This window comes from Drosophila persimilis, unplaced genomic scaffold (genome assembly GCF_003286085.1).
Source record: "Drosophila persimilis strain 14011-0111.01,24,50 unplaced genomic scaffold, DperRS2 tig00001237-arrow-arrow-pilon, whole genome shotgun sequence".
Taxonomy (NCBI): domain Eukaryota; kingdom Metazoa; phylum Arthropoda; class Insecta; order Diptera; family Drosophilidae; genus Drosophila; species Drosophila persimilis.
Genome location: NW_020825442.1, coordinates 203538 through 228904, shown reverse-complemented (window position 1 = coordinate 228904; position 25367 = coordinate 203538). Strand labels below are relative to the sequence as shown.

Here is a 25367-nt window from a genome sequence, read left to right as displayed (position 1 = left end):
AAAAAATTCTTCACGCACGCACACACACACGTTGAAAACCCGAAGGAAACTTTTTAGCTCAATAAAAAAAATCACACAGTATAAAAACGGAAAAAATTAGCAAAACAATTGTTCAGATTCCTTGAAATTGTGGAAGTATTTTAAAAATTGTTCTGTTTTTTCAATACATTTATATGGCAAGCCGGCTTGCTCCAGCGGGTGGATGGGTGGTGTACCGAGTATAAGCGAGTATAACTCCCGATTGTGCGTGTGTGTGTGGGTGTGTTGGGCGCGTGCTATGCGTCTGCGCAGCGGCAACGTTCTGATTTCGTACGACGCCCGGCGCTCGCATTTCAACGTCTTTTGAGTGCGCGGAACAGCAGCGAAGGTGGACAGAGGCACCGACAGCGACTGTGGCAGAGGCAAAGGTAAAGGTAAAGGTAGGTGAGATAGGCAGCGACAGCGACAGCGCAGCGGCTGACCGCCAACGTCAAGACGCTTCCGAGTCCAGGTCTTTTTTTATAATATTGGCGGCTGCGCAGTTCTGCTGCTGCCACTTCTCTCAACGCGCTGCTCATGCGCACTGCGTTGGCGTTGTCGTTGTCGTTGACGTCGCTGCTGGTATACCCTTCAATAAGGTATCGCGTATTTTCGATGGCACAATAAATGCACTCCTTATCCGCTCTGATCACCGAATAGTACACAAATTAAATACAATTTAACGCTGCCCAAACAAGCGCTCTGTTAACAATTCGCACAGCTGATTGAGTAGGGCTACCGTTTAACAGAGCGGATGATAATTGATGCACTCTGGTCACCTTATTGAAAACTCTAGCTGATGTAGGGCAGTCTTAAATACTTTATATATGTATATATAAATATATTTTATATTATATTTTTATATTTATATTTATATTAATATTACCAAAAGTTCTACCAATCATTCAGTAATTTCTTGGAACGAGCGAAGCGCCTAAAACACAATAAGGACTGCAAAGCTTCTCAGCAAAATGTTAGACAGTGGTGACAGCCCTGGTCACACTTGACAGAGGGTTATCGGTATGATTAGCTTGTCAAACTTTGGACGTCACAAGAAGAGCTGCCTAGTCATTAAGATAGAAAAAAGTCGGCCGGAAGAAAACTCGGAGTCTTAGAAAAAGGTACGAATTAGTAAGAAACTTTGCGGATAACACAATTTAATATTGTGCTTAATTCCATAGACATTACCAAGAAAAATCAGTCGAAAGAAGAGCCAAAGAGTTCGGCAGAAAAGCTGTCGGTAGAACAGACATCAATAAATTTGCATCTCGTTGAAAAAAAGGTATGAGTACGTAAGAAGAAGACAATTTGTGCAGGATCTAATAGTGCTTTAGTTTCAGCAGCTATCAAAGATGAGCTTAGTCGCTGTGCATGTGGCGGACGGGGATTTCGAATGCTCCTGCGACGACATCGTCCGCGCCATTATGACTGGAAGAGCCAAGCTGCTCCTAATCGCCAAGTCGACTCCCACCTGGCTGAGCGCCCAGCTTATGCATCTCGCAGATATATGGCACTGCCCCCATATGAGCTACGCCCACAGTCTGATTAAGATCCTCAATAGCCATGGCATCGTGGTCCGGACCCGTTACATTGTCTTCACTGATGCCAAGGCTGCCTCCGATATTCTGACTCTGGCATCTTAATAAACTATAATAATAATTAGTTTATTATTAATTCGATAGAAATGTACATATATGACAATGATTCTCTGTGTGTGTGGTCTGTGGTTCCGAAGTTATAGCCGGGTGTTGTGCCATTGTGGCCATGCACTCTTCGAGTAATTCGTGGTCGCATATTCGATCTTTCGCATTAGCGGAGGACTTGGAAGACAGGCAAGTTGCTGTAAATTTCGAGAAGTTTCGGCAAAAGTAAAAGTGCTGCCATACTGCATGCGGGCTAAGCAGCTGATGGATTCTAACCTAGAAAATTGCAATTGGATTACATTTCGACTTAGCCCAATTTTTAGGAATTACTACAACACTACAATGCCTATACATTTTCGTAGCTGCCACATGGAAAGAGTATGCAATGCTTCGGCCCACCGGCTGAAGAGCCTCCTGTTTTGCTGCTGTCTTTTTGCTTTTGTCTTTTCGTTGGCGCTTTTTCTCTGCTGCTGCCGCCACTTGCGTCTCTGCTGCCGTCAACGCATTCTGCTTTGGTATGCAAAGGAAGCGGTAAACGTGCAAGGTGAGGCCGTGTGCTCTTCTCTCTGCTCTCCTCTGCACCTGAAAAAAGGGACGGCATTACGGCAAGTGCGTGCTCCGTCCCATTCCGGCTAATTGCTGCGGCCAGGCAATCAGCTGATTAATTGCCAACATAGTCTCCAAGGGTCTGTCTGTCTGCGGGCGGGCTCCAGGCCGATCTTGCGCGTAAGAGGTAGTGGCGTCGTCCCCAAAGTGAAGGAGGGGGATACTGGTACTGTGGTCTGCAGCACCTATCGCATTACACTGCAGCATATCGGGAATTCTGTCACAAAAACCTGCTTAGACCCTGCCTTAGATCATCCCACCCCGCCCCCCACCCCTACGATGCCCTTGAGGTGCGTCTCGCTTCTGTCACCATTTGTCGCAAACAGATTTTGATTTATGTCGTCCACTCTGAGCGCTGAATATGAAATCAATAGATCGATTTGGGGCTCTTTTCGCTTTCAAATTGAAATCGTGACTTGGGGCTTTAGATAAGCCCCGAGAATTGGCCGCAATGTAATTGGTGGCCCCAAAAAATGGGCAAAAAAAGAACAACCAGAGCTCCAACCAAAGCGCTCCAACATGAGGTTCAATGAACCTAAAGCGGAGTCGTTTGAATTGCCCGTCACGGCTGTATAACAGTTTGGTAGGAAATATTTCTTTTCCGCCACAAAACAGCTGATGCTGAGGGAAATTTTTGTTTGCTCTCTCTCTCTGTCTCTCTGGCGCTCTAAGCATAAATGCGCAGGATTTAAAAAGCCGGATATGCAGAGATGGAAAGAGAGAGAGAGAGGGACCTACGAAATATGTGCCTTACCTTGTATGATTGGTTCACCTTGTGAAGGATGTTGCAAGAACGTGTGTCTGCTGGAGAGAGAGTTTCACTCTGCGGGAACATTCTCGCAGCTGTCGTCGTTGGGCCAGAAGGACATACGGACCACAACCTCTCTTCATTCTAGGTTGCTCTATCTGTTCCGCTCAACCACAACACCACCCCCACACACCCCCCCGCAGTCTATGAATGATTAGGTAAACAACAGCGCGAGATCCGGCATCCGTAATGCCGGACCCGCTCGTACACTCGCATTCGTGACTCGGACTATTTCGAGTTTCCCTCATTTTCGAATTTAAAACTTTACAATTTCCTTGAATCTTTCCATCTTGGAAACCCATCTGCCACCTTGCTGCATTTGGGAAACATAAAACTTAAATTTTTAATTTTAATTAATTTAAATTAATTTTTGGTTGTTGTTGTCGTTGCTGGGGTTCTTAGGGGGAGGGGGTAGCCTTAGCATTAGCATACTTAGCCAGGCCCAAGCACATTACACATACGCACTGTTGGCTCCGCACTTTCACCTCTACGCGGGGGAAACAGGGTAAATATATATATAGAGAGAGAGAGGAAGGTAGGTGGACGGACAGGTACTTCCTGTGCTTATGTGTCAGAGATGGGGGTTGGAGCACACTGCCGCCTCCATTCACTGGCAATTTACATGCTTTATTCGAGTAATTTAATTGCAAATGTCCCATTAGTGGCAACGTGAAGAGCCTGCAGGGCGGTGGACGGAGGAGGAAGAGCGACAGGGAGAGGAAAGTTTAGAAAAGGGGAAGGGCAGAGGGTTAGGCTGGAGGATGCGATGGGATGGTGCTTCTGGGATTTTGGGGTGAGCCCTTAGCTGCCCAATGTTAATGTGTTCCAAGGCAAGGACAGTAGAACATCGGCCAAAGGGATATGTACGTATAGGAGCCAGATAGATAGATGGGTAGGTAGTATATAGACAGTTGTATGCGAGTATACAGCTAGAAAACATACGTAAACATCGAATAATAATCATTTCATCAAAGTTATATAGCGTTTCTTTTGAAGGGACAATTTATTCCCAATGTTCGGCTTACAGGGATCCTTTCTAATTGTTTTCTCAACCAAAAGTTCCTCTAAAACGACTCTATCTGAGTTGCAGTTTTCACTGTACTTGTTTACAGGTGAATGTTGAAGGGGATTGTGTAGCATATACATATGTACATACATACATATGTACACTACTGGCCAAAATAATAAGTACATCGGTGTCGTGCTAGTTTGTTATGGAATAGCTCGAATGTTTGTAAGTGTATGGATGCCAATTGTTTATATTTGGAAAGGTTACAGTCTTGCCAATTATTTAAATCAAAAATTAAAGTGGGGAACCATCTTAATAAAATTCTATTCATACATTTTTGCAGAATGGGCATTTTTGGTCTGGCCAAAATAATAAGTACACTGGTGTTATTTATATATTTGAAAGGATTGGATAAGGATTTGGTCAAAGGATTGTTGTTTTTTATTAAGTTCCTTCATATTTAAGTACATGAGAGTCAAAAAAATTCTTTAGATAGGCCGTACTCCTGAAGAAAGGAAGTTTTCCATAAGTCTTCAAAAAGAAAGGAAAATTCTCCGGGAAAATGGCGAAAAGTCTTGAACGATCGGTATTTTTGGTTCAGAATACTTTCAAATCTAAAGTGCTTATTGAAAATCGAGGATGGAAGAAGAAATCTTTACGAACAACGGACACCCGCATCATCAGTCTTGCAAAAAAGGATCAGTTCATGTCTTCCAAGGCCAAATACGCTCAAATTGGGAAAGAAAAATCAGGTCTGATGGTTCGTCGGAGACTTAAATATATAGACCTAACAGCACGTATAGTCCGAAAAGTTACCTTACTCCGAGTAAAAATTTTGAAGATGAAGCAAAAACTCGTTGAAAATCATTTGGCATGGTCTGGGTCAGATGGGTCTTAGAAGTGGAATAATATATTATTGAGAGACGAAACAAAAATAAATCCTTTTGATAATGACTCCAGAAGATGTATACAAGGACCCAAAGGCAAAGAATTCGACTTCCGGTACACAAAGAAAACGGTTAAGAACGGAGGCTGATGTATAGGTATCTGAGGATATTTTTCTTGGCATGGCGTTGAGCCGGTACATCACACAACTAATCATGTGATCCAATTCGGGTACAAAAACATATTGACAGTTATTATACAATCTTAAGCTGAGGAAAACATGCCCTTGAGATGGGTCTTTCTACCGGAAAATTACCCAAAGCACACCTCAAAGGTGGTGAAGGCTTGGTTTACGGGAAAAAATGTAAACGTTATGGCTTGGCTAATTCAGTCTCCTGACTTAAACTCATTTTAAAACCTTTGGGGTGACTTAAAACGTCGAATTAGTAAAAATTATTTTCGAAAAGAAAAAGAATTGTGGAGAATTTGTGCAAAAAACGTGGTGTGAGAATCCAGTGGAGACTTGCCCCAAACTTATTGCTAGTATGCCAAGAAGGATGGCCGAAATCATCCAAAATAAGTGTGGCTATATAGGATACTATTAAAAGATTATAAATTATAAGAAAAAAGTGTAAACATTTTGATACGCTTTTAGTTTTTCGCTTTGGAGAATTGCTGTACTTATTATTTTGGCCAGCCCTTATTTATGATTTTAAGGTTTAATCGATCATAAAATATATATTTGAAATGAAAAATGCTTATGATAAACATTTTTATAGTCTATTGTAGGTTAGAAAACTGAAAGTAAATTTGAATTTTTAATTATGTTTACTAGAAAAGTTTTATAGGACGTGAAAGAAAGCTCATAAGCGTGTACTTATTATTTTGGCCAGTAGTGTATGTGTGTAGTTGAAGATGGTGTCAGGAGGGGTCTTGGGAGGATTGAGAGACGGATCTTAGCGGCAGAGGGAGGCAGAGGCGGTAAGGGAGGCAGGGGGGCCCTTGAAGAGGTGTTAGATGTACGATATGTACTCCCACCCCTTTATGTGTTACTGTGACATTTATTTTTCTCTCTGCTTCCGCCACCATATTTTCCATGTTTTTGTTGCTGGGCCTGTGAGTGTCATTAACATGGCCAAGAAACCGCAAAAAGCGCAAAGCGCATCTCTAACAACAAGCACAAGAAGCGGCTGAAAAAAGAACCAGCAGAAGAGGCTGGAAAATAAGCAAAAAGAACCTCAACAAGAAATAAATAAAATAAAAAGAAATACTTGAAAGCAATTTTTGGCTGCAACGAAGTCTGTATACACTTTCAGCTGCGCGATCATCATCGGGAAAATTGGAGTGCAAGATCTATTTGATTATCTCATAGTTGAACAGTTGAAATAGTTTTTGGCAGCTCCAACACTTAAACTGGGAAGCAAACTGGCAACAAATCAGTCTCCCAAAACTGAGGAAACTAAACAGAAAATGATTGTGTATTAAAGGTATGCGTTTGAGATGCTTCCTTCTGGAAGTGAAAGCCTTTCGTGAATATCCCAATACGCATACCCTCTATACGCGTAGGGTATCAGAAACAGACATGCAAAAGGCTCTTTCTGCTGCGTCTCCCCCCAATCAAGTCTTTCTCCCTCTGTGATTCTCTTTTTCTCTGTTTTTGATGGGCTAAAACTAACAACAAAATATAAAGAGAAAAAAAGAGGCAAAGCAACAGAAAAAACAGCAGCAGCAACAAAAAAGAAACTAAATAAATAAAACTGTCACATAAAATAAGGCAAAAGATATGGGAATACTAGGTGTAGGGGACATGAGGGACGGTGGGGATACTGGGATGTTGTGTGCTGAGGATGGAGGGGGGATGGAGTGAGCGGTGGAGGGTCTGTGGAGGATGTCTGTGTGAGGCATTTAGCTATGCAAAAGCGCTCATCCTAGCCGCCATTCTGTGGAAATTACAAGCAAAATGTTACCTAAATAGGCCAAACAAATACATATGCTGTGGCACAAAAACACACACAGATCCAAAAACACGAGGGAGAATACACACAAACACACACACACACACATAGACACACGCATAAACAGAAATGCAGATAGGAAAAGTGCTGACATTCATTGACTGTGAGATAAACCATCTTTATTTTAATGCCAAAATTATTATTCACAAAAAAATTAAGTGTAAGAAATCAACAGATTAAACAAATATGAAAAATAAACTTAATGTTTTTTGCTCTCGCCAATAATTTAGATTGATTTTAGATATTTTAGTAAGATATAAACGACACGCGATTGAGAGATACATAGATACATATATGGAGTTGCATATGGAAACTGGTGTTCAAGTGCCTCAAACAGGAGTCAGTGGCAGTGTATGTAATATTTGATAGTTCAAAGACACCTTTAAAGACAAAAATGGTGTGTTTATTTATAGATAATCATACTATTAAATATCAGAATTCATGGTATCGAACATTATGTATTTATCATCAATCTAAGCCATACATTTCGAGCAAAATCTTCACTTTGAAATGCACATATATTATTTGTATTGCTTATTTCTGCTTAACAAATGGGGGAATGTTAGATTCGATCATATGTGCTATGAACCGCTTGAAGGGCTCAGTTTTCCTTTTTTTACTTGATTTACATTCATATAAAGCTAATAGCTATGTATATATATTATGAAATGATCATATATGATCTAATACAAACTCTATTTGTTAGACCACGCGCTTGGCTATCTTACAGATTGTTGCATAGCTGTATGGCTGTAAAATAACTACACAACGTAAACGTATCTCTGTACTTCGTCTCACTTATCACTTAGTTTTAAGCAAATTAAAATCCAGAAAGTCTGTGCTTATCAGATATTCATATTTTTATGGAAATCAAAAATGAATTGGCGATTTCTTTGTCGGCAGCGAATCAGTGTTCTCCTTTCAACAGCTCGGATCCGTTCCAATGAAAGGTTCAATGCACTTCAACGTCGCTCCGCCTTCTAGGCCCATAAAAATCGTTGCAGGGTGCCATCACTAAAAAGAAAATTAAACACTGAAATTTGACTAAAAATATTCGTAGTATGTTCTTGTAAACCAGAACAACTTAAATGCAAATGAAATGTTTACACTTAATGTGCAAATTTATTTATGACAATACATAAAAAAAGTAGATTTGAGATCTAGATCCAGGGATCCAGAGCCAGCCAGCCCCCCCGCAAATTCTGATCTATCGAAAGTTGGACCCGTCTTGGCGTTGATTGCTGCCTGATCGCCGATCGGTCGATCGTTAAGGCCAATTTTCGGCTAGAGATATCATAAAACAAAACGGCGAACGATCCACAAAACTGTCATAATCTCGTTATAAGAAACAAAAGCCACACAAAACAAGATTGGTCTTAGAAAAAAAAAAAAATGAATCATAAAAGCGTTGATAAATAGTTAAAGCTGTATGCGATTTGTGAATGCTCTTTGATTTGGGGCTTCGGAAAAGATAAAAGCTTTAAATAAAATGTTTCCTAAAGATAATAAATAGATAGATAATAGATTTATGTTTGGAAATTTTTTTGAAGTTTTGGAGATACCATTGCCCATAAACAATATATTTGCCTCAATAAAATCGAGTAGGAGATAACATTGAGGAGCTTCCAAACCAGTCTTCAACAACATCCCCTACTCGTCTAAATCCTTGTACGAGTACGAGTACGAGTACGAGTATGAGGACGATTATTACTTAGTGATGATTACATACATTTATGCATATCGAAGATGGAAATGGATATTGATATGGCTGGCAGTGGATATAGCAATTACCTGGTTGGCTTGATTGTTTGTTGATTGGGGAGTTTCGACGCAGTTAATTATCTGTGTAGGTTTGAGTTGTGCGTGTTCTCCAGTGTTCAGGCTGCTGTTCAGGCTGCTGTTCAGGCCCGGAATTCGACATGCATTCAACTCTCCCATACACTACTCCCCTCTTCCCCGTTGACCTGTGTGTTGTTGAGTGGCATTCGTGGCCGATAATTGTCCGGGTGTCAAATATCAGCTAATCGATTAATCGTCAATTGTATGCCTCGCTTCTGACCCGCTGGCTCAACTCGTGTTTTGTTGTTTGTTTGTCTGTCTGCTAGTCCGTCTGTCTTTCAGTCACTGAAGCTACCTTTGGCTGCCGCCCTCACGACGAATTGTCGAAAGTCCATTGTCATGCGCAAATTTAGAGCTTATATAGAATCCATTGGTATGCGTTATTTTTTTTCGATTAAACTTTTTGTTATTGCAGGTGATATATCTGTTGTTTACCGAAAGCTAAACGTTGTGTGGTTTTTTTGCTCTCTAATTAAGATACCCTTTGCTTATTGCCATCAATTTTGAACACATCGAACTGGTGTCCCAGAGATACGATCAGTCTACGGTATGGCCACCAGAAGAACGATCGATCGGGAAAGGTTACTTCGGGGGTGTGCCAAGGGCCTAAGGGCCAAAGGTTCTATATATTTATAGAAATCTATAGAAAACTCAGTTATTCATCGCTGGTCAATCGCTGTTTATCGGTGTCTATCGCCCATCTGCTGCTGTTCTTCTTCCTCCATCGCTTGTTCATCGATGATTTATTCCACTTGTGATCCCCTAAGCACCGCCTCTGGCTTAAGCAGCTGTGCCACCAGCAATCGCAATTAATTGCTAATAAAATCATTAAAAATCAATGAATGCATTCATTAAATAATAAGCAGAAGATCCAAAAGCAAGCTAGCCATCAAGGATTCGGATAATGCGGGTAGCAATTAATGTGAGTGAATGAACCCTGAGAAACTGAGAGCTCGAGCGCTGGAGAGCCGGAGACAACCTGACAACCCACCCGTGAACCCCAAAGTGCTGAGAGGCTTTCAGGTGGCGTTGCGGTGGAGGTGGAGGTGGCGGTGGCGGTGCCGGTGCCGGTGCTTTGTGGCCATTAATAAACGTGTCAGCTTTGGGCATTTGCTGGTCATATTGTTATTCTAATAAACAATAATCATTGTTTGTTGTTTCGGCTACCGATGTCGTTCCCGACGCCGGCACTGACACACTGCCCCCGGGTTCGGTTCGGGACGTGGACCCGGGTCTACGGTGCCATGCCCGCAGCAGCATGTTAACGCCATTTTCGGGAGAAGAACAACAAATAAAAAGAGGTGGACGTGGTCGCGGATCTGGCATCAGCCCCAGATTAGGGGGATTATCGAAAGTCATTGTGTTCTATGAGGGGGCATTGTCATTGATTAAAAGTTTAAGAAACTAACTAGTTTTCATTTATGTTCTTCAGAATTCAATCATTTTAAAGGCTTTTACAATTGAAATTCAAACATTTTTGGGCGTATTATAAGGTGGTATGGGAAAAGTGAGTAGTTTTTAAACTCTTATTTACTGCAAGACAGCATAGATTTTAGTTTATATGTGCGCACATACATGTGCATATGTATATATTTAGCTTTCTATGAACATTGAAATCCACCGTATATATTAATATTTTCGAAATCTTCATGATTACTCACATGTGTAAGCTACATGTATAATAGGTGTTCCACTACATGCATCACTGGCGCCATCCATTGCTGAACGCTTACTTTACTACTTTTTACATTTACTTTATTCTGTTGTACATTATGCATGTTCCATCTGTCAAAGCTTTGCTCGAAAAGATGCTATAAACTGTGGTGTATACCTTGGGTGTAGTTATCAGCTAGAAAAATGAATTTTTTTTTGGCATTATTATCCTCCTATACTCCTCCGCTCGTTCTCAGTTCCTTGCCGTTAATAGTGCTATAATCAATACCTTTCACAATGTAGTGGAAAATTTTGTAGTGATCCTAAAAAATTCTTTTCTTTCGTTAACTGCGGGTCCATCCCCCGTGATTTTCAAAGTGGTTTGCAGACGGATGTATGTAGTTTTTACGGACATTAGCATGGCATTCGTTTCTGTGAACCATGCTCTTCGTATTCACAAGCTCTCTTTATTAGGGTTCTCAAAGAATCTTATAAATTCGATTTTGTCCTATCTCTCTAACCGTACTCAACGTACTGTTTTGTTTTCTAATGTGTTGTCAAATATTGTTAATGCTACTTCAGGAGTGCCACAGGGAAGTCATCTGGGCCCGCTTCTGTTTATTTTATTTGTGAATGACCTTCCCCAAGTTATAACATACTCTACTACACACACTGTCTGCTTACTCTGATTGGTACTTGCACACACGCCTTTAACTGGGTCCAAGTGAACTGTTATTGTGGGGTTCAACTAATCTTCTTTTTCTGAACCTTTCTAAATGCAAACTTATGACATTTTACCGTCGCGTTCGGAGTCCTACTTCAGCAAGATAAGAACCCAAAGCACACATCAAAGCTGTTGACCAAATTTAGAGGGCCAACAAATTAACGCTTTAAAGTGTTCTACTCAATACTGCTCGGCCCAACTTACTGCTGTTCCCCGATGCTAACCACTGCTCCTTCAATAGGCCAGCTTGCCCCTCCTTCTTAAATACATGATAAATTAGTCATATTAGATGTAAGCAAGCACCGAATTTACTGTCTTAAAAATAATACGTGTAGGTGGAATGTTCCTTTCTCGCTCTTTACAGCACTGCCCTGCAGCCATCTTTATCTCTCTTTTCCTGCTACTACCCCGTAAGTCCGCTCAACCCCCCTATCGTCTTGCTACTCCTGCTCCTTTTGTGTATGATTCTGTTAAACTTTGATTTTTCGTGGACTAGTTTATAGATAAGCGTTTTGTCCGCCACAAGAAAGGCAGTCGACCGTCCGACCGAGTGGCACAAGCGTTTGGCAAGGTGTGGTGCGGTGGTGCGGTGGGTCGCGGTTTGGTGCTAACCCTTGCCCAAAGTTGATGATTTCATCAAGCGGAAGGATGGAAGAGTGGGGACGGGACTGGCCTGCCTTCGAAATTGCTAAAAGCATTCAAAGGTTGGGAAAACCAACAAATACCGGAGAACAATAAATATTTTAACCGTTTAAAAGGGCTAAATAAAAAAAAAAATTGGAAATAATTTGTTGTCCACAACTAAAACCATTTTTAACAGACGTCAATGCACAACATCCTAAAATGAATAGCATTGAAATATTGCCTCCTTTTTGCAACGGTTTATTTTTGGATATAACAAATTTCCTAAAATCAAAAGTAGCCCCAATTTCGTCCAAATAAAAATCCGTTCTTAAAACGTCAATTCATAAGGTCACATCAACTGGACACGTAAAAGCCAGAAATAATTTATGAATATACTTTTGGCCCTGACATATTATCCACAATGATATTGGCACAATACACAATTAAACCAACCCAATCTAGACCAACCTGCACTGGATTCGCACGGAAGAATTTTCTTTTTTCTTTTCTTCCTCAGCAAAAATAAATTAACAATAATTATTTAACAGAATAAAATGTCAATATTATTAACAAACCAATTGAGCTTTTGAGCTTGCTCTCTTTCGCTTTATCGCTGAATGCCCAATGGAAAATGAGAAGCCACTTGGTTGGCTGTGTGAAGAAAAGAGATTTCTTATGCGGCGGGACGCTCACGCGTTCCAAAAAGGGAGAGAGAGAATATAAAAGCACCTGTTGGTTCAAGAAATGCTTCAGTCAGCGGCAGCACTTAGATAGCGACTAGTTAGCGACCGGAGCGGCCACGTAGAGCTCGAGAAAAGAATGAGTCTTTCGGCACGACTTCTGTTCATCGCAGTGATCGCGGCAAGCGTGAGTCTGAGAGAGATTCGGGCACGTGAGGCGATTACTCCCAGTCCAGAAGTAGGCCAGATCATTAAAGATCTCGATGGACTACATATAGACGGCACTGGGACGGCGTGGAGGCAAGGTGAGTAGATATGCGGGCAACTTGAATGGAGAGCTGGGAAAAAGCTGTCGCTCTCGCGTTAACTTTGTCAGGGAACGTTGAGAGTCGCTGCTACGGCAGCTACTCTATATTTATACCCGATACTCAGTCTGACAGACGGACGGATAGACAGACATGGCTCTATCGATTCGGCTTTTGCTACTGATCAAGAATATATATACTTTATGGGATCGGAAAAACCTTCCTTCTGGGGGTTACACACATCCACCTTCCGCATAAATCATTTTGAGTATCGGGTAATAACATTTCATTTGAATAATAAATTCCTCACCTGCATTTCGAGTGCTAAACGATTACTGAATTACTGAAATTTCAGGAGCGTCCTGCAAAGTGGATGTGCAAAGGGATCTGCCCCCCCCGAGATCATTTCAGCCGCTATACCTTCAACCAAATACGAGTTTGTACTGGCTGCCCAATGCGAATGGCCAATTGGAGATACCTAGTGGGCATCCCATCGAGCTCTACTGCAGAGGAAGCTTTTCGGAAATCACTGAATACAGGGAATCCATACAGCCAAAGTGTCTGCAGGGCACGACGTTCGAGTTGAATGGATCGAAACTGGAGTTTCGCAAGTTCACGTGCTCCCAGTCGATGACATACACGGTGGAGAAGTTAGAAAGCAGTTGCGGATCCTCGCCCAGCCCAGCCGATCAGTCGCATTTGTATCGCGTGGGCTACGACATCGGGCGTGGCCGATTCGTGGAGACCATGAATCTGTGCCACGACCCACAAACAGTGCGCACACACTACGCCGTCCATCAGCTGACCCCCGCCAGCCAGCACTTCCAGCAGAAGGTGAAGAGGCCCAAGTTCACAACTGCCGGACACTTCGAGGGCTATGACATGAATAATATTTACTCGTTCAAAAATCAGCAAAGCCTCCTGGGAGGTCTTGTGAACAAGAAGGAAAACCAGTTCCTTTCCCGCGGTCATCTGGTGGCCAAGGCGGATCTCATCTATGCCAGTCAGCAACGCAGCAGCTTCAACTACATGAACACGGCGCCTCAGTGGCAGCTCTTCAATGGTGGGTCATGGCAAAATCTGGAGGAGGCCACACGCCGCTTTGTGGCCAATGCAGGCATCGAGGTCGAAGTCTACACGGGCATCTATGGCCAGATGCCATTCCCTAATGCGAGTGCCATTGTCCACCTGGCTACAGATACCAACAAGAGGCAAGTGTTGGAAGTGCCCCGTCTTTTCTATCGGGTACTCATTGACAAAGCCAACCGCAGCCGCGGAATCGCACTGGTGGGCGTCAACAGTCCAAATGCAATCCTCAGCGAAATCAAAGATCCCAATGTCATCTGTGATCCCATAGATCCCATAGAGGAGAAGGTTCCCTGGCTTGGCTGGGTGGCCAAGGCCAACAACAAAAGCAGGCAGTTGATGCAGGGAGGCTATCTCTATGTCTGTTCTGTCTCCGACCTGGCTGGTGCTGTCAAAGAGTTGCCCAACCACTTGGGTGATGTCAGCGAACTGCTCAAATAGTCCATAGGATTGCCTCTGGATCTATTTATAATAAGTGAGGGTATATAATAAGTGAGTGGTTTACCGTGAATTTTAAAGTTATTGTAACACGACTTCATATTCAGAGATCTATCATATATGTACATATAGTTCAGGCATTCGCTTTGTATTTAAAAAAAAAACTTATTCTGCATACGTCATATTTTTCGCTGTTCAGAAATAAAAGGAAATGTTCCAATTTGTATGCCAAATCCAACTGCTTTCCATCCTTAACTGTGAATTAGCCTATATCATCTGAGTGCCATCCATCGGAGCTTTACGCCATCTAAATCAAGTGGGTGTGGTCATTTCTGGTCGAAACATAGTTGTAAGTGAAAATCGAATTCATTTAATAGAACTACAGCCTTGATCGAAGGCATCCCGCAGCCTCCGGAGCCTTTATGGCCCGCAAAGATGGCAATGGTTGGAATGTTTACCGCCATTATACATACATTATGCACGTATAGTACGATATGTTCCCAGTCTGTACGTAGATCGGCCTTACTGTTATTTATAACCTTCTTAGTTTCGAATAGGTACAGTAGGGGCGACGATGTCTCTTTTCCATTCCGTTCCATTGGGTTTTTTTTATTGTATATATTTTATTAAAAGGTATATTAAGGTATATATATTATATTTATACTGAAGGCTTAACTAGTTTTTCAAACGAAATATATGTATATGTAATGGAACTGAAAAGCAATTTCCTCCTTAAATGTTACCACTTTTCTACAATGAAGGATGTATGATATAATCTATGATGTTTGCAAATACAGTACATATACAGTATACTATAGATATGGATATAGGGTAGGATCGGGGTAGGAAATAATTTCTGCTTTTGAATCATGATAACACCTTTGGAAGGATATAGCAATGTTTTCCATCGGCCTGACGTGTGGGTTGGGAAGGTGGGAAGGGGGAGTCGAGCGGCCAGCCGTGGGCGATGGGCGTGGCGACCACTTTCGGGGCACGCACACACGCATAAACGTCGCTGCTTTCGCGTCTAAAAGTGTTTGGTTTTGATTGCACGTTGCAGGTTGGGGGAGTCGCACATGCCACAGAATACTCGCCTCTTCTTCGTCATGCATTATGCATGCCACTGCTTTTCTTGTTGCTGTTGCTGTATCTCTGAAACATTTTCCCCCGATGCATCGGTGGTGGAAAATATGAAAATCTTCCTAAAAATTTCGCAACGCAAAAGCCGATCGGCTAGAAACCTAGACAGCAAAAGTGTGCGGATGGAAAACATACCCTCTATTCATTATTCAGGTCTTTAAATTATCAAAATCTAAGCAAAGATGCCACTTCAAATGAAGCTTATACTTAAGGTCTATATTTATTTCGTATATTTGCAAATTGAATTCAATTGAATCACGCCTTGATTGCATTCAGTTTAATAAATCATAGCGCATTTTACTCAATTTAATCACTCACTTTATATTGTGAAGAATATAACTACTTCCATTCCCCTAGATCAGGTTTGGTTTCCATCTCATGGCCCCTCTCGTCTCTTGAGCGCTTGGATGGCAACTCATATGCCGCACTACCTCCAAAAACTTAAGGTACAGATGATGAAGGCTTGACTTCTTGCGGAATGCCTTCCTTACGTAATCGTTAGATGCATTGCGTCCAACACCGAGTGTCTCGCACAAGATGTTTTGAATTTCTGAGGCGGTCTCCAGCTCCAGGGCCATCTTCGGTCTTCTTCCAGCTGTTATACAAGTATCGGAGTAATTGAGTCAGTTTGGCGCGCCCTGTCACTGGGTCATTGCATCCCCGACACCGGCACCGGCACCGGCACCGGCACCGGCACCGATACCGAAACCGAAACCCCTCCTGAATGGCAGTCAATCGCTGTCGATGTGTCGATGTCAGTGAAAACAGAATTTAAATGCGTCAGCAAATGGCGGACAAAGAGTCAAGCAGTCAAGCAGTCAAGCAGTCGAGTAGTGGAGCAGTCGAGAAGGGGTACAGTTAGCAGAATCAGAAGATTTCCCAGTAATAAGTCAATGGAGGGAGAGAGAGAAAGAGAGCGAAAGTGAGAAAGAAAACCCAGTAGCGACACGCACAGACATGTCAGGCACTAGCGACAACAACAACAGCTTCTTGTCAAACAACAAAGCAACAAAAGTGACAAAATAAATGAAATTGACTTGCCTTTTGTCTATCGCCGTCCCTTTCACCGCTTCTCTCGCCATCTCTTTCCTTCTGCCAGTGTGTGGGAGTGTGCATGAGTGTCTCCCTAAGTGTGCGTTCCTGCGGGGGCAGCGGGTGCGTTTTTCCCCCAGTTATTTTTTTGCCTTGTTCTTCCCCCCGTTGTGGTACCCTTCTTTGCTGAGGGTATGCCCGACAGGCAACAGATGAGTGGATCGTACTTGATAGCAAAATTAACGAGCCTAAATATTTATAAGATTACTATTATTATTATTAGAAACCCCCATTGCACTCTGACCGTATACATATTGGGCATAGTGTATGCTCTAGGCTTTTACATGAGTTAAGTTACTCAAGGCAAGGCCGTCACATAGGATATGTTCCGATGTTTCCTGCTTCTGCAGGAGTACAGATATCTCTACTAAAACACGCCAAAGCTCGTCGTCGATGTGAAGTTTATAAAAGTTCTCATGCACCTGGAGGATTAGATGAAGAGCACTAGTAACGGGGAAGCAAACAGCGAAACGCCCTGGTGGGTAAGTCCGATACGGAAATCATATACTGTAAGGCACCATACGTCCATTACTCCAACAAAGACGGACACCATTGCCTTGCAGGTACTGTGATCAATTCACAGTACTACGCACATTGGGAAGGCACTTCCCTATCTTAGCGCTTAAAAGCTAGTAAACTAATTTTATTTTCGTATGCCCAAAAATACTTCCAAATGGTACTCCTAAATTAATGCTTCACCAACACATAGGTATACATCTGTAAGTACGTACAATAGGCTGACTGCAGATCCATGATCGGTTCCCAGGCTGAGACACGAGGCCAGAAGCTCATCATACTGTTCCCTTGTGAAACGAAATATAACAATGTGTCAATTAAAAACTATTTATTAAATGTAAAGAAATAATCGAATGTTGTTGTAGTTTTATTAATCGATTAAATATATTTGAATGCCAAACGATGGCTTATTCCTTAGTAGTTCGTGGTCGCTGTTTCAGAAACGGAAAGAATATGATGATCGAGTATGTACAACACATACATATGTATGCATGTGGCTAAGTATTGCTAGCAAGCATCAAATCTATGGTATAATATAATTAAAGTAACTGGTTTGAGCAGTTAGGTGTAGCAGTACTTTTGATATTGGTCATCGGTGGATGGCTCCATGGTACCTGTGTTGCATATGGGATGTATGGGATTACTTCTGTGTACCGTGTAAAGCATACCACCAGAATATGAAGACTGTATCCTATAGCTACCATATGTACGATCGACCTTAGAGGGTATCTAGCTATCATTCTGCTGCCGTTGCTGTTTGGCCCCGATGGCCGTTTGGCGCTTTTAACTGCTTAAATTGATACAATTAAGTGCCTTTCGGGCTTGTTTATTCGCATTCACTTGCACTCCTGATCATTCGTTGCCCTCTTTCCGCATTTCTCGTCCCCTGTCGGCAATTATTTATGTGCCGGGGATAACAATAAGTGAAGTGTTTGTCCTTCGGGCAATGGCCGGGACAGATTTTTGCCGTTTTCCGTTTGGTTTTTTCTTCCGCCTTAATGCTAATTGATTTATGCTGCCCCATGGGGCAGGGCTCAGGAATCAGGATGGTGGCGCCAGCGATTGGTGGGGCCGGACGTGGGGTTCATGGCGGCGTCAGGCTGCGCTCTGCAGCTGAATCGCGTGTCGATTTTCACACTACGAAATCAAATCGAAATTGATACACTTCTGTGCGACATGCAACGAAGGGCGGCTGGAGAAGGGGTACTCCCCAAAATGATAATTGATTGATGCCGGCAAACGAGTTGAAGTCCGGATCGATTACGAATTTGGTTAGCCATTGAGAGGAGAGTGAGAGTACAAGGAAACAGTCCGACACTTTTCCACAAAATTACATTTGCAGCCGCATTTCCGTTTCCCTTTCCCTTTCCCAGTCCCTTTGCGGTGGCTACACTGTCTCTCCGAATGTGTGTCTGTATCTGTTGTCTGTTTCTGTGTGTGAGTGAGGGGATGCCATTTGGGTTTGACCCTTGGCGCATTACTTGTACCACAGTGGGGCCATTGCATTGGAAAATCGCCAGAGCTTCACTTGAAAAGATAAGTGGCCGAAGCTTGTTGCAGATCACAGGCAGAAAAGCAACCGAAGACTGGCGACACGAGAATATACATATGTATTTGTATATATGTATATATGTATGTATTTATTTATTTACAACGAGGTTAGAGTTAAAACACAGTTTATTTAAGAATAACACTGGTTACTATGACGTTTGGCTATGTTATAATTATATTACATTATGTTCATTATATACATTGTTGTTGATTTATCTTTGAAATTCTTTGGACAAGTTTAATGATTATTGACTTGTGTTTTTGCGAATTAATTTTTCTGAAGAACTACAGTTTGAAACAAGCGGGAACGCTGTGAGTCGCAGCTACGGTCGCTCCTCTACATTTATACCCGATACTCAGTCAGAGGAAGCACTACCGCTAGCTATGTTTTAAAGTTAATTCTTGAACTTCGTTTCTCCTCTTTTGCTATCTGCTTAGAATTTGAGAGTATTTTATCTATTTCCATTTTGACGCTACTGACCATTATTTCGCCACAACTGGCTCTCTCCCTCTCTCTCTTCTCACACCAACAACTGCCGATTTTTACTTTACATTAAAGCTGTCAAAGGCTGAAGAAGGTGAAGAAATGAATCTTGAAGTCGATATATCGAATATGGTTTCCAATTTCATTCCTTCCACTGTGCTGGCTCTAGTGCTGGAGAGCACGAGCAATAAGTGTGTGTTTTCAATGGCCTCCCAGCGTGTCGCTTTATATCTGTCCGACTGTATGTCTGCCTTGCTGCTACAGTGTCCTGGGTGTCCGCCTGCTCGTATGGATGCGGGCATTATGCGTAGGCACAATGCATTAGTTAAATGTAACAAAAGCGTCCAAGGCAGCAGCGGTCTCTACGGGGAGTTGGGGTTTGGGAATTAGGCAAAGCGTTGGCCATTAGCCAGACGACCAGAAGGAGGGCCTCCACCAGACAACAATAATACGCACTGTGGGTATATGGTTATGGCGGGATTTGAGATTCTTTTGGTTGTTTCTGCAGTATATCGCAATAAGTGCTCGATAACTGAATCAATTACAGCACTCTGCCATCGATACATTCATCGGTATCAGTAGCCAGATAGTATAGTATCTCGAACGATATTAAAATTGTCTAAGCACTCTCAGGACACGGTGCAGTACCATCCCCATCCCCATCCCCATCCCAATCCTCGCCAATCCTATTCGCATTCCCTTGGACACACGGTGAACATGTCTATTGGTCCACAAGGACCATCCTTGCCAGCCAGCTAGCCTCTCTTTTTTTTGGGGTTCCTTCTCGTTTCTCCCTTTCTCCCTTACGGAATACGAGTATCTGCTGTTGCTATCATTACCATTTCCATCTTCCATTTGCTTTCATTCGTTTCAATTTTAATTTACAATTATTGGCCGCCTTTGAGGGTGTCGGCTGTCGGGTATGAAAAGGAGTAGCGCTCGAAGGATTCACAGCCTCGACGACCGGTTACAAAAGTTTCGCCGCCTCATGACAACTCTTCTATGGCTGCTCTCCGGGCCAGGCGTCCGGACGGACACAAAAAGGGGCCAAGTACACGACCCACCAAAAACGTTGCCGAATAAACCAAAATCAAGCAAAACGAGAAGCGAAGGCCAGCATCAGTGGGTCGATGCCTTTGATGCCCTTTTAGAGCGTATGTTTATTTTGAATGGGAGAAGTGTGATGTCCTATGTCTTATTCGATTGAAGGACATGGTGATTCGATCCAGCTTACAAACTGGCTGCAACAAAATTAAAAATAAAATTTAAAACTCTCAAAAATATGTACATACTAAAGGTTATTGTTTTAAGGCAGCAAATATAGCACAGTTCAATATTAATTTTTGAGATTTTACCCAACAAAGGTGGTATTTAAGTAGTTCATAGTGTACAGTCGTTTTGCTCGACAGATGCTTCATCGACTCGACTTTTGAACACTCGATACTCAATAATAATCCTTGATGGTTTCTTCTATTTGGTACAAACATCTGGTGAAAATTGAATGGCCTTTGGAAAGGGTATACAAAGAGAAGACCAAGCACAAAAAAGATTTCAGACTTTATTCCGTGGAACGATGGCGGCTGGTTGCAGAAGGTCCTTGTTGTCCTTGTTGTGTTTTTTAACAAACATATCATTGATATTTGCGCTGGGCATTGTCAGTGCTGTTGTTGGTGTCTTTCTGGTCGGTGCCACCGCCTCTTGTAAATGAAACTTTTTGCCAGTTTTCGCCCAACGACATTGAAAGTTACGAGGGGCCTTCAATTTGAGTTGAAAACAGAAACGGCCCCATAGCCCCTATCTCTCCTCCGACAACCCTTCCCTGCGCCCCACCCCACCCTGACGAAACTAAAACGGGGCAAGGGCATAGACATCTATGGAGAGATGGGGGACATCGGGGTGGGATGGGTTGGTATGGGTTGGGATGGGGCAGCAGCATCATCCGTTGCTGAAGAGGCGGAAAACTCTCGGGGACTCTGTCACAGGTGCCGCCTGGTAAATCTGCTTTTCTGGTGGCGCTTCCATGGCAGAGTGCTGGACGGAGACGCGGCGATAGTGGGGGATTTTGGCAAATGTTAAACAAGTTGAAATTGAGATATTTCAATTGTTGAAACGTTCCAGAAAGGAGTAAACAAATTAAGTAATTCATGATTCAAGATTTCGTAACTTTTTCCATGATTATGCCAGTTGAGGCAAAAGGTTGGATTGTCTCCCGTCGAAAGAGGTCGAAAGATGTTGAGCGAATCTTGGGGGAAAAGGAACAAGAAAGAAAGGTGAACATTTCTGGAAATAAGATGATATCGGAATGGAATTTTTGTTTGCTTTAATTCAGAGAACATTAAAGAAAGGTAACGATGTTTAAAGGGAAGATAAAAGATCCATTATTATATTATTATTTATTTATTCCTTAGAAGCAAATGAGAATGAAGAAGTGACTGGGAATAATGACAAGGAAAGAAGAAAATGTCAACATATAAATGCTATAATGATAATGATGATATTAAGGAAAACTTTACGGGATACAATGGGATCTGGGATCTGGAATCCGGGTCTGGGTGCAGTTGGAGCCCTCCCAGGCGTACCTTTTCGACTTTTAACTCTTCGGCCCAAACATAAAGCCACGAAACTGAAAATTGATGAAGCCACTGACCGAAGTAGCCCTCTTCCCTTCTCCCCACTCTGTCCAGTAACACCCTCTTGGCTTGCCTACCCCTGCCTGCTCCACAGCCTGCTGGACTTCCGTCATGTCCTGCAGTTTGCCTTCTCATTATTAACAGGGCACCGAAAAGCGCCTGGGCATGACCCAAAGGTCTAGCGCCTCCCCATTGCGTCCTTATTTTACATTTCTCCGCTCCGCCCTACTCTGCCCCCCTCTAGATTCCCTGAATCCCTCAGTGCTCTCTACAGCCCCCACCAAAGGCTTGGCCCCAAGGCTGCCTTCGGTCCGGTTTTGGGCTTTGCTCAGCTTACTGTTCCTTTTTATTTCAGATACCCTTTCCGAGGGCATTTTGAGTTTGAATTGTGCCATGTGTACATCATCAGTCCTTGAAAATAATATAAGCAAAAATAATGCAAGGACTTGTGGTAAAAGTGGAGAAAACTCGTCGCCCAAACTGTACCTATTCGAAATTTGAGAAGGCTACAAATAACAGAAAGCTCGATCTACCAGGCAGCATCGATGTACTGTATTAGGGCGGAAAATGGATGGAGTGCATCATTTTCCTTCCTTCTGGAAATACCAGACCATAACGTCGTCTGCAGACAATTCGATTAAAAAAAAAAGACTAGGCCCAATTAACAACATAAATACTCTAAAATGTATGTACGTATATACATCTCCAACACCATATTCGTATATGCACGATGATCTTGTTGCAGATACATAATGTTCGATCGTCATGATCTTCCTGTTTAGTACCACGAAACACTTTTATTAAGGCACTTCACATAAATGCCTTGTGATCGAACTTTTTTGTCGGGTTTAAAGAGGAATTGGATCTCTTTGTCTTATAGCTTCTTCTAGAATACATGTGCCTGTAAGAGTACAAGGATACGGCCTCCGATGGAGTCCTTTCATTCTTGATTTTTTCGTGTTCACTTCAACTTTTTGGGTTCCCATGCATGTGTGTGTGCCGCTTATTAAGCTCTGAGTGCGTGTGTGTGTGTGAGCCTGAAGGGGGATGGGGAGGGATGGGAAGGGATTGGAAGGAATGGATGGTACATTTAAGCGTCTGCCTGCCATAAAAACAAATTTAATTTACGTAATTTTCAGTGAATGTCTACATCAGTTTCTGTTTCATTTTCATTTTGAGTTCGTTTTTTGTTGCTGTTTTTGTTGTTGTTTTTGTTGTTGTGTTTGAAGTGCGGTCGCTTTGGGTCAGCCATGGATGGTGGTTGGCAAAGGGGATTTGAGCGAGGTTGAATGACTACCCACTAAACTCTCCCCCAACCACAAACCACCGCCCTGCGTGCCCTGTGTGCCCTGTATGCCCTGCACCGTGCTTCCGGCCACTGTACAACCTTTGTAAATAAATGTAAATTGTTGATTAATTTTTAATAATGCTCATTAAAGTTGAACAATGCTGTTTTGCTGTGTGCTCCCCACATGAGTGTATCCTTCTCTCCAGCGCACTAAGGAACTCTTGACCCTCTCAACGTTGCGGCTCCCCGGCTGCTTGTGGGCTTCTTAATTGCGTTAATAGTCCGCTGAATGGCGACAATTTAATTTTCCTCTCTGCTTTTTCTGGGGTTCTCATGGAGACGGCTGCGGCTGCTGATCCCCCGCCATATCCTTTGACTGTGCATGTGTGTGTGTATCTATGGAATTAGTCGACATTTCTTGGAATAGTTTCCATATTTGTCTTTAATTTTGTGTTGATTGTGAGCTTTTCTTGGTGTATTTCTAATGTGCTCTCCGATGTGTCTTGTTATCTTATGGTGAAAGTGTTGGTGAGAGTTTTGGAGTGTTTTGTGAGGGAATTATTTGAATTTAAAGTTTTCCTTGAGTTGAGCGGCTTTCCATGCCCCCTAAAAGTTCAGATCCCTATTCCGTGGAGCGCTTTGCCAGCATCGGCCCCGCCAGTTGGCTATAATTATGAGCATCATCTGCATATGCAATATCCTGTTAGACTCACATTGCCTCGCCTTCCCTGTTTGTCTTTGTCCCTGGCATCCTAGTCTGTGTAGCATCCTTCGTCTGCGCCACAGCTGGTATGCCTCATCCTTGGTATGTGTCCCAGTCTCTGGCTCAGTCTGGGCCCCAGTCTCTGCGCCTAGTCTCTACGCTTCTAGCTTCTTCCGGTCATTATTTTTTTGTGCGCTAATTTGTATGCAACGTTTTTGCTGTTGCTGTTGCTCTTGGTGCAGTTGTTGGAGTTGTTCCTGGCGCTGTTTTTCGTGTAGTTATGGGTATTATTGTTCATCTGTTGGAGTTCTTTCGGAGGAGGTCGCTGCTTTAGTCTCGACTTTAATCGCTGTCTCGATTCTCATTGCCCATCCCCCATCTGTGCTTCTCCATCCCTCGTTTTTCATCCAATTTTCTAGCTTCTGCGGCTAGCCACCGCCGTCATTTTATTTTTGCATTTCTCCCAGCCTCCTTTCTTTTCCTCCTCTCCTCCTCTACGGCTGCAGCTCCTTCCGGTTCCTGTTTTTGCTTGTTGTTGCTGCTGTTGCTGTTGCTGCCACTGGCGTCTGGCGCTGGCAGCGCCGTCGCTTGCCGCAAACTGCGTGCAACTTCAACTTAATAATACAAAAATCTGCACTCTTATTATGCCATCAACAATAAAAACAAGGCAGCACAGTACGAACAAAAAGAGCGACGTCGGGAAGGCGGTAACAATAACAAAACAAAGTTTGTCGCTCTGGAAACACAAAAAAAAAAACAACAACAAATTCGAATAAAGTCGGAGCCGAAGCTTTTACTACTCTTGCAGCATCAGCATCACTGCTATGACTGTACTATACTTATGTATGTACATACAGGCCATTGTAATTCGATTGGGATTCCATTTCGATAGGGTATGGAAAAAAAGCACTGACGGCTTGTATCTCCTCATCAGAAATGATCCGATCATCCACTCCTCTGAGCAATGAACCATGGAATGCATGGATTCGGAAACGCCGCATACCCTCTGAAAGGTTATAAAAAAATACATCGGACAAAAACAAAAATGCCATGGTAAAATAACAAAAAAAACAACAAAAAAAGAACTGAAAAACTGCAGACGCAACTTTTGAAATTTGTTGCAGTTGTTGTTTCTTCTCTGGGCAGAGCTGGCCGCGACAGCGACAGCCGACAGCCACAGCGAAACAGTTGATGTCCTTGTCTGGCGATGACGGGTGGGCCGGGGCCGGGGACGGCGCCGGGGCACAGTGAGTGCGAAAATTGGAACAACGCTTGGACTTGAAGTAGGTCTGGTCTGGGTCCCTCCTAGGCCACAATCAAAGCCAGAGGAGATCTTACCAGGGCACCACGAATGATGGTATCAAATCTCATCCATGGCTTGTAAATTCCATTCATAGTTCGTCAAGAGATCTTTGAAATCCGTGAGAATTTCTCTGAAAATTATCTTCGAAGTGTTCATGGATTCTTTTACTATGAAGCTGCATCGATGAAGAGTCACGCCTGCGCTCGCCTTTATGGCTGTAAAGTGATGGGGTCATGGGTTTAGGAGGGGATCCCATCGTAATGACGTCAGCACGACAGGAAGTCTTCATTGCAATGCGCTGCATGTTGACTCTATTTTTTTTGATTG

The 25367-nt window shown here is 42.8% G+C and overlaps 1 protein-coding gene and 1 long non-coding RNA gene across 4 annotated transcripts; both read left to right on the top strand.

The window, feature by feature from the left end:
• Positions 1–1000: 1000 nt before the first annotated feature.
• Positions 1001–1685, top strand: LOC6596799. 3 transcript variants are annotated; one of them, XR_003409271.1, is made up of 3 exons: positions 1001–1139; positions 1200–1300; positions 1353–1685. It is a non-coding gene; the product is annotated as an uncharacterized LOC6596799 (long non-coding RNA). The 3 variants fall into 3 exon arrangements; XR_003409272.1 differs by having other exon boundaries at positions 1359–1684; XR_003409270.1 differs by having other exon boundaries at positions 1362–1682.
• A 10958-nt stretch (positions 1686–12643) lies between these two features.
• On the top strand, positions 12644–14336 carry LOC6596800. Its single transcript, XM_002021844.1, has 2 exons — positions 12644–12809; positions 13165–14336. Exons 1-2 carry the CDS (start codon positions 12644–12646, stop codon positions 14334–14336), a joined length of 1338 nt encoding a protein of 445 aa, XP_002021880.1.
• Positions 14337–25367: the final 11031 nt, after the last annotated feature.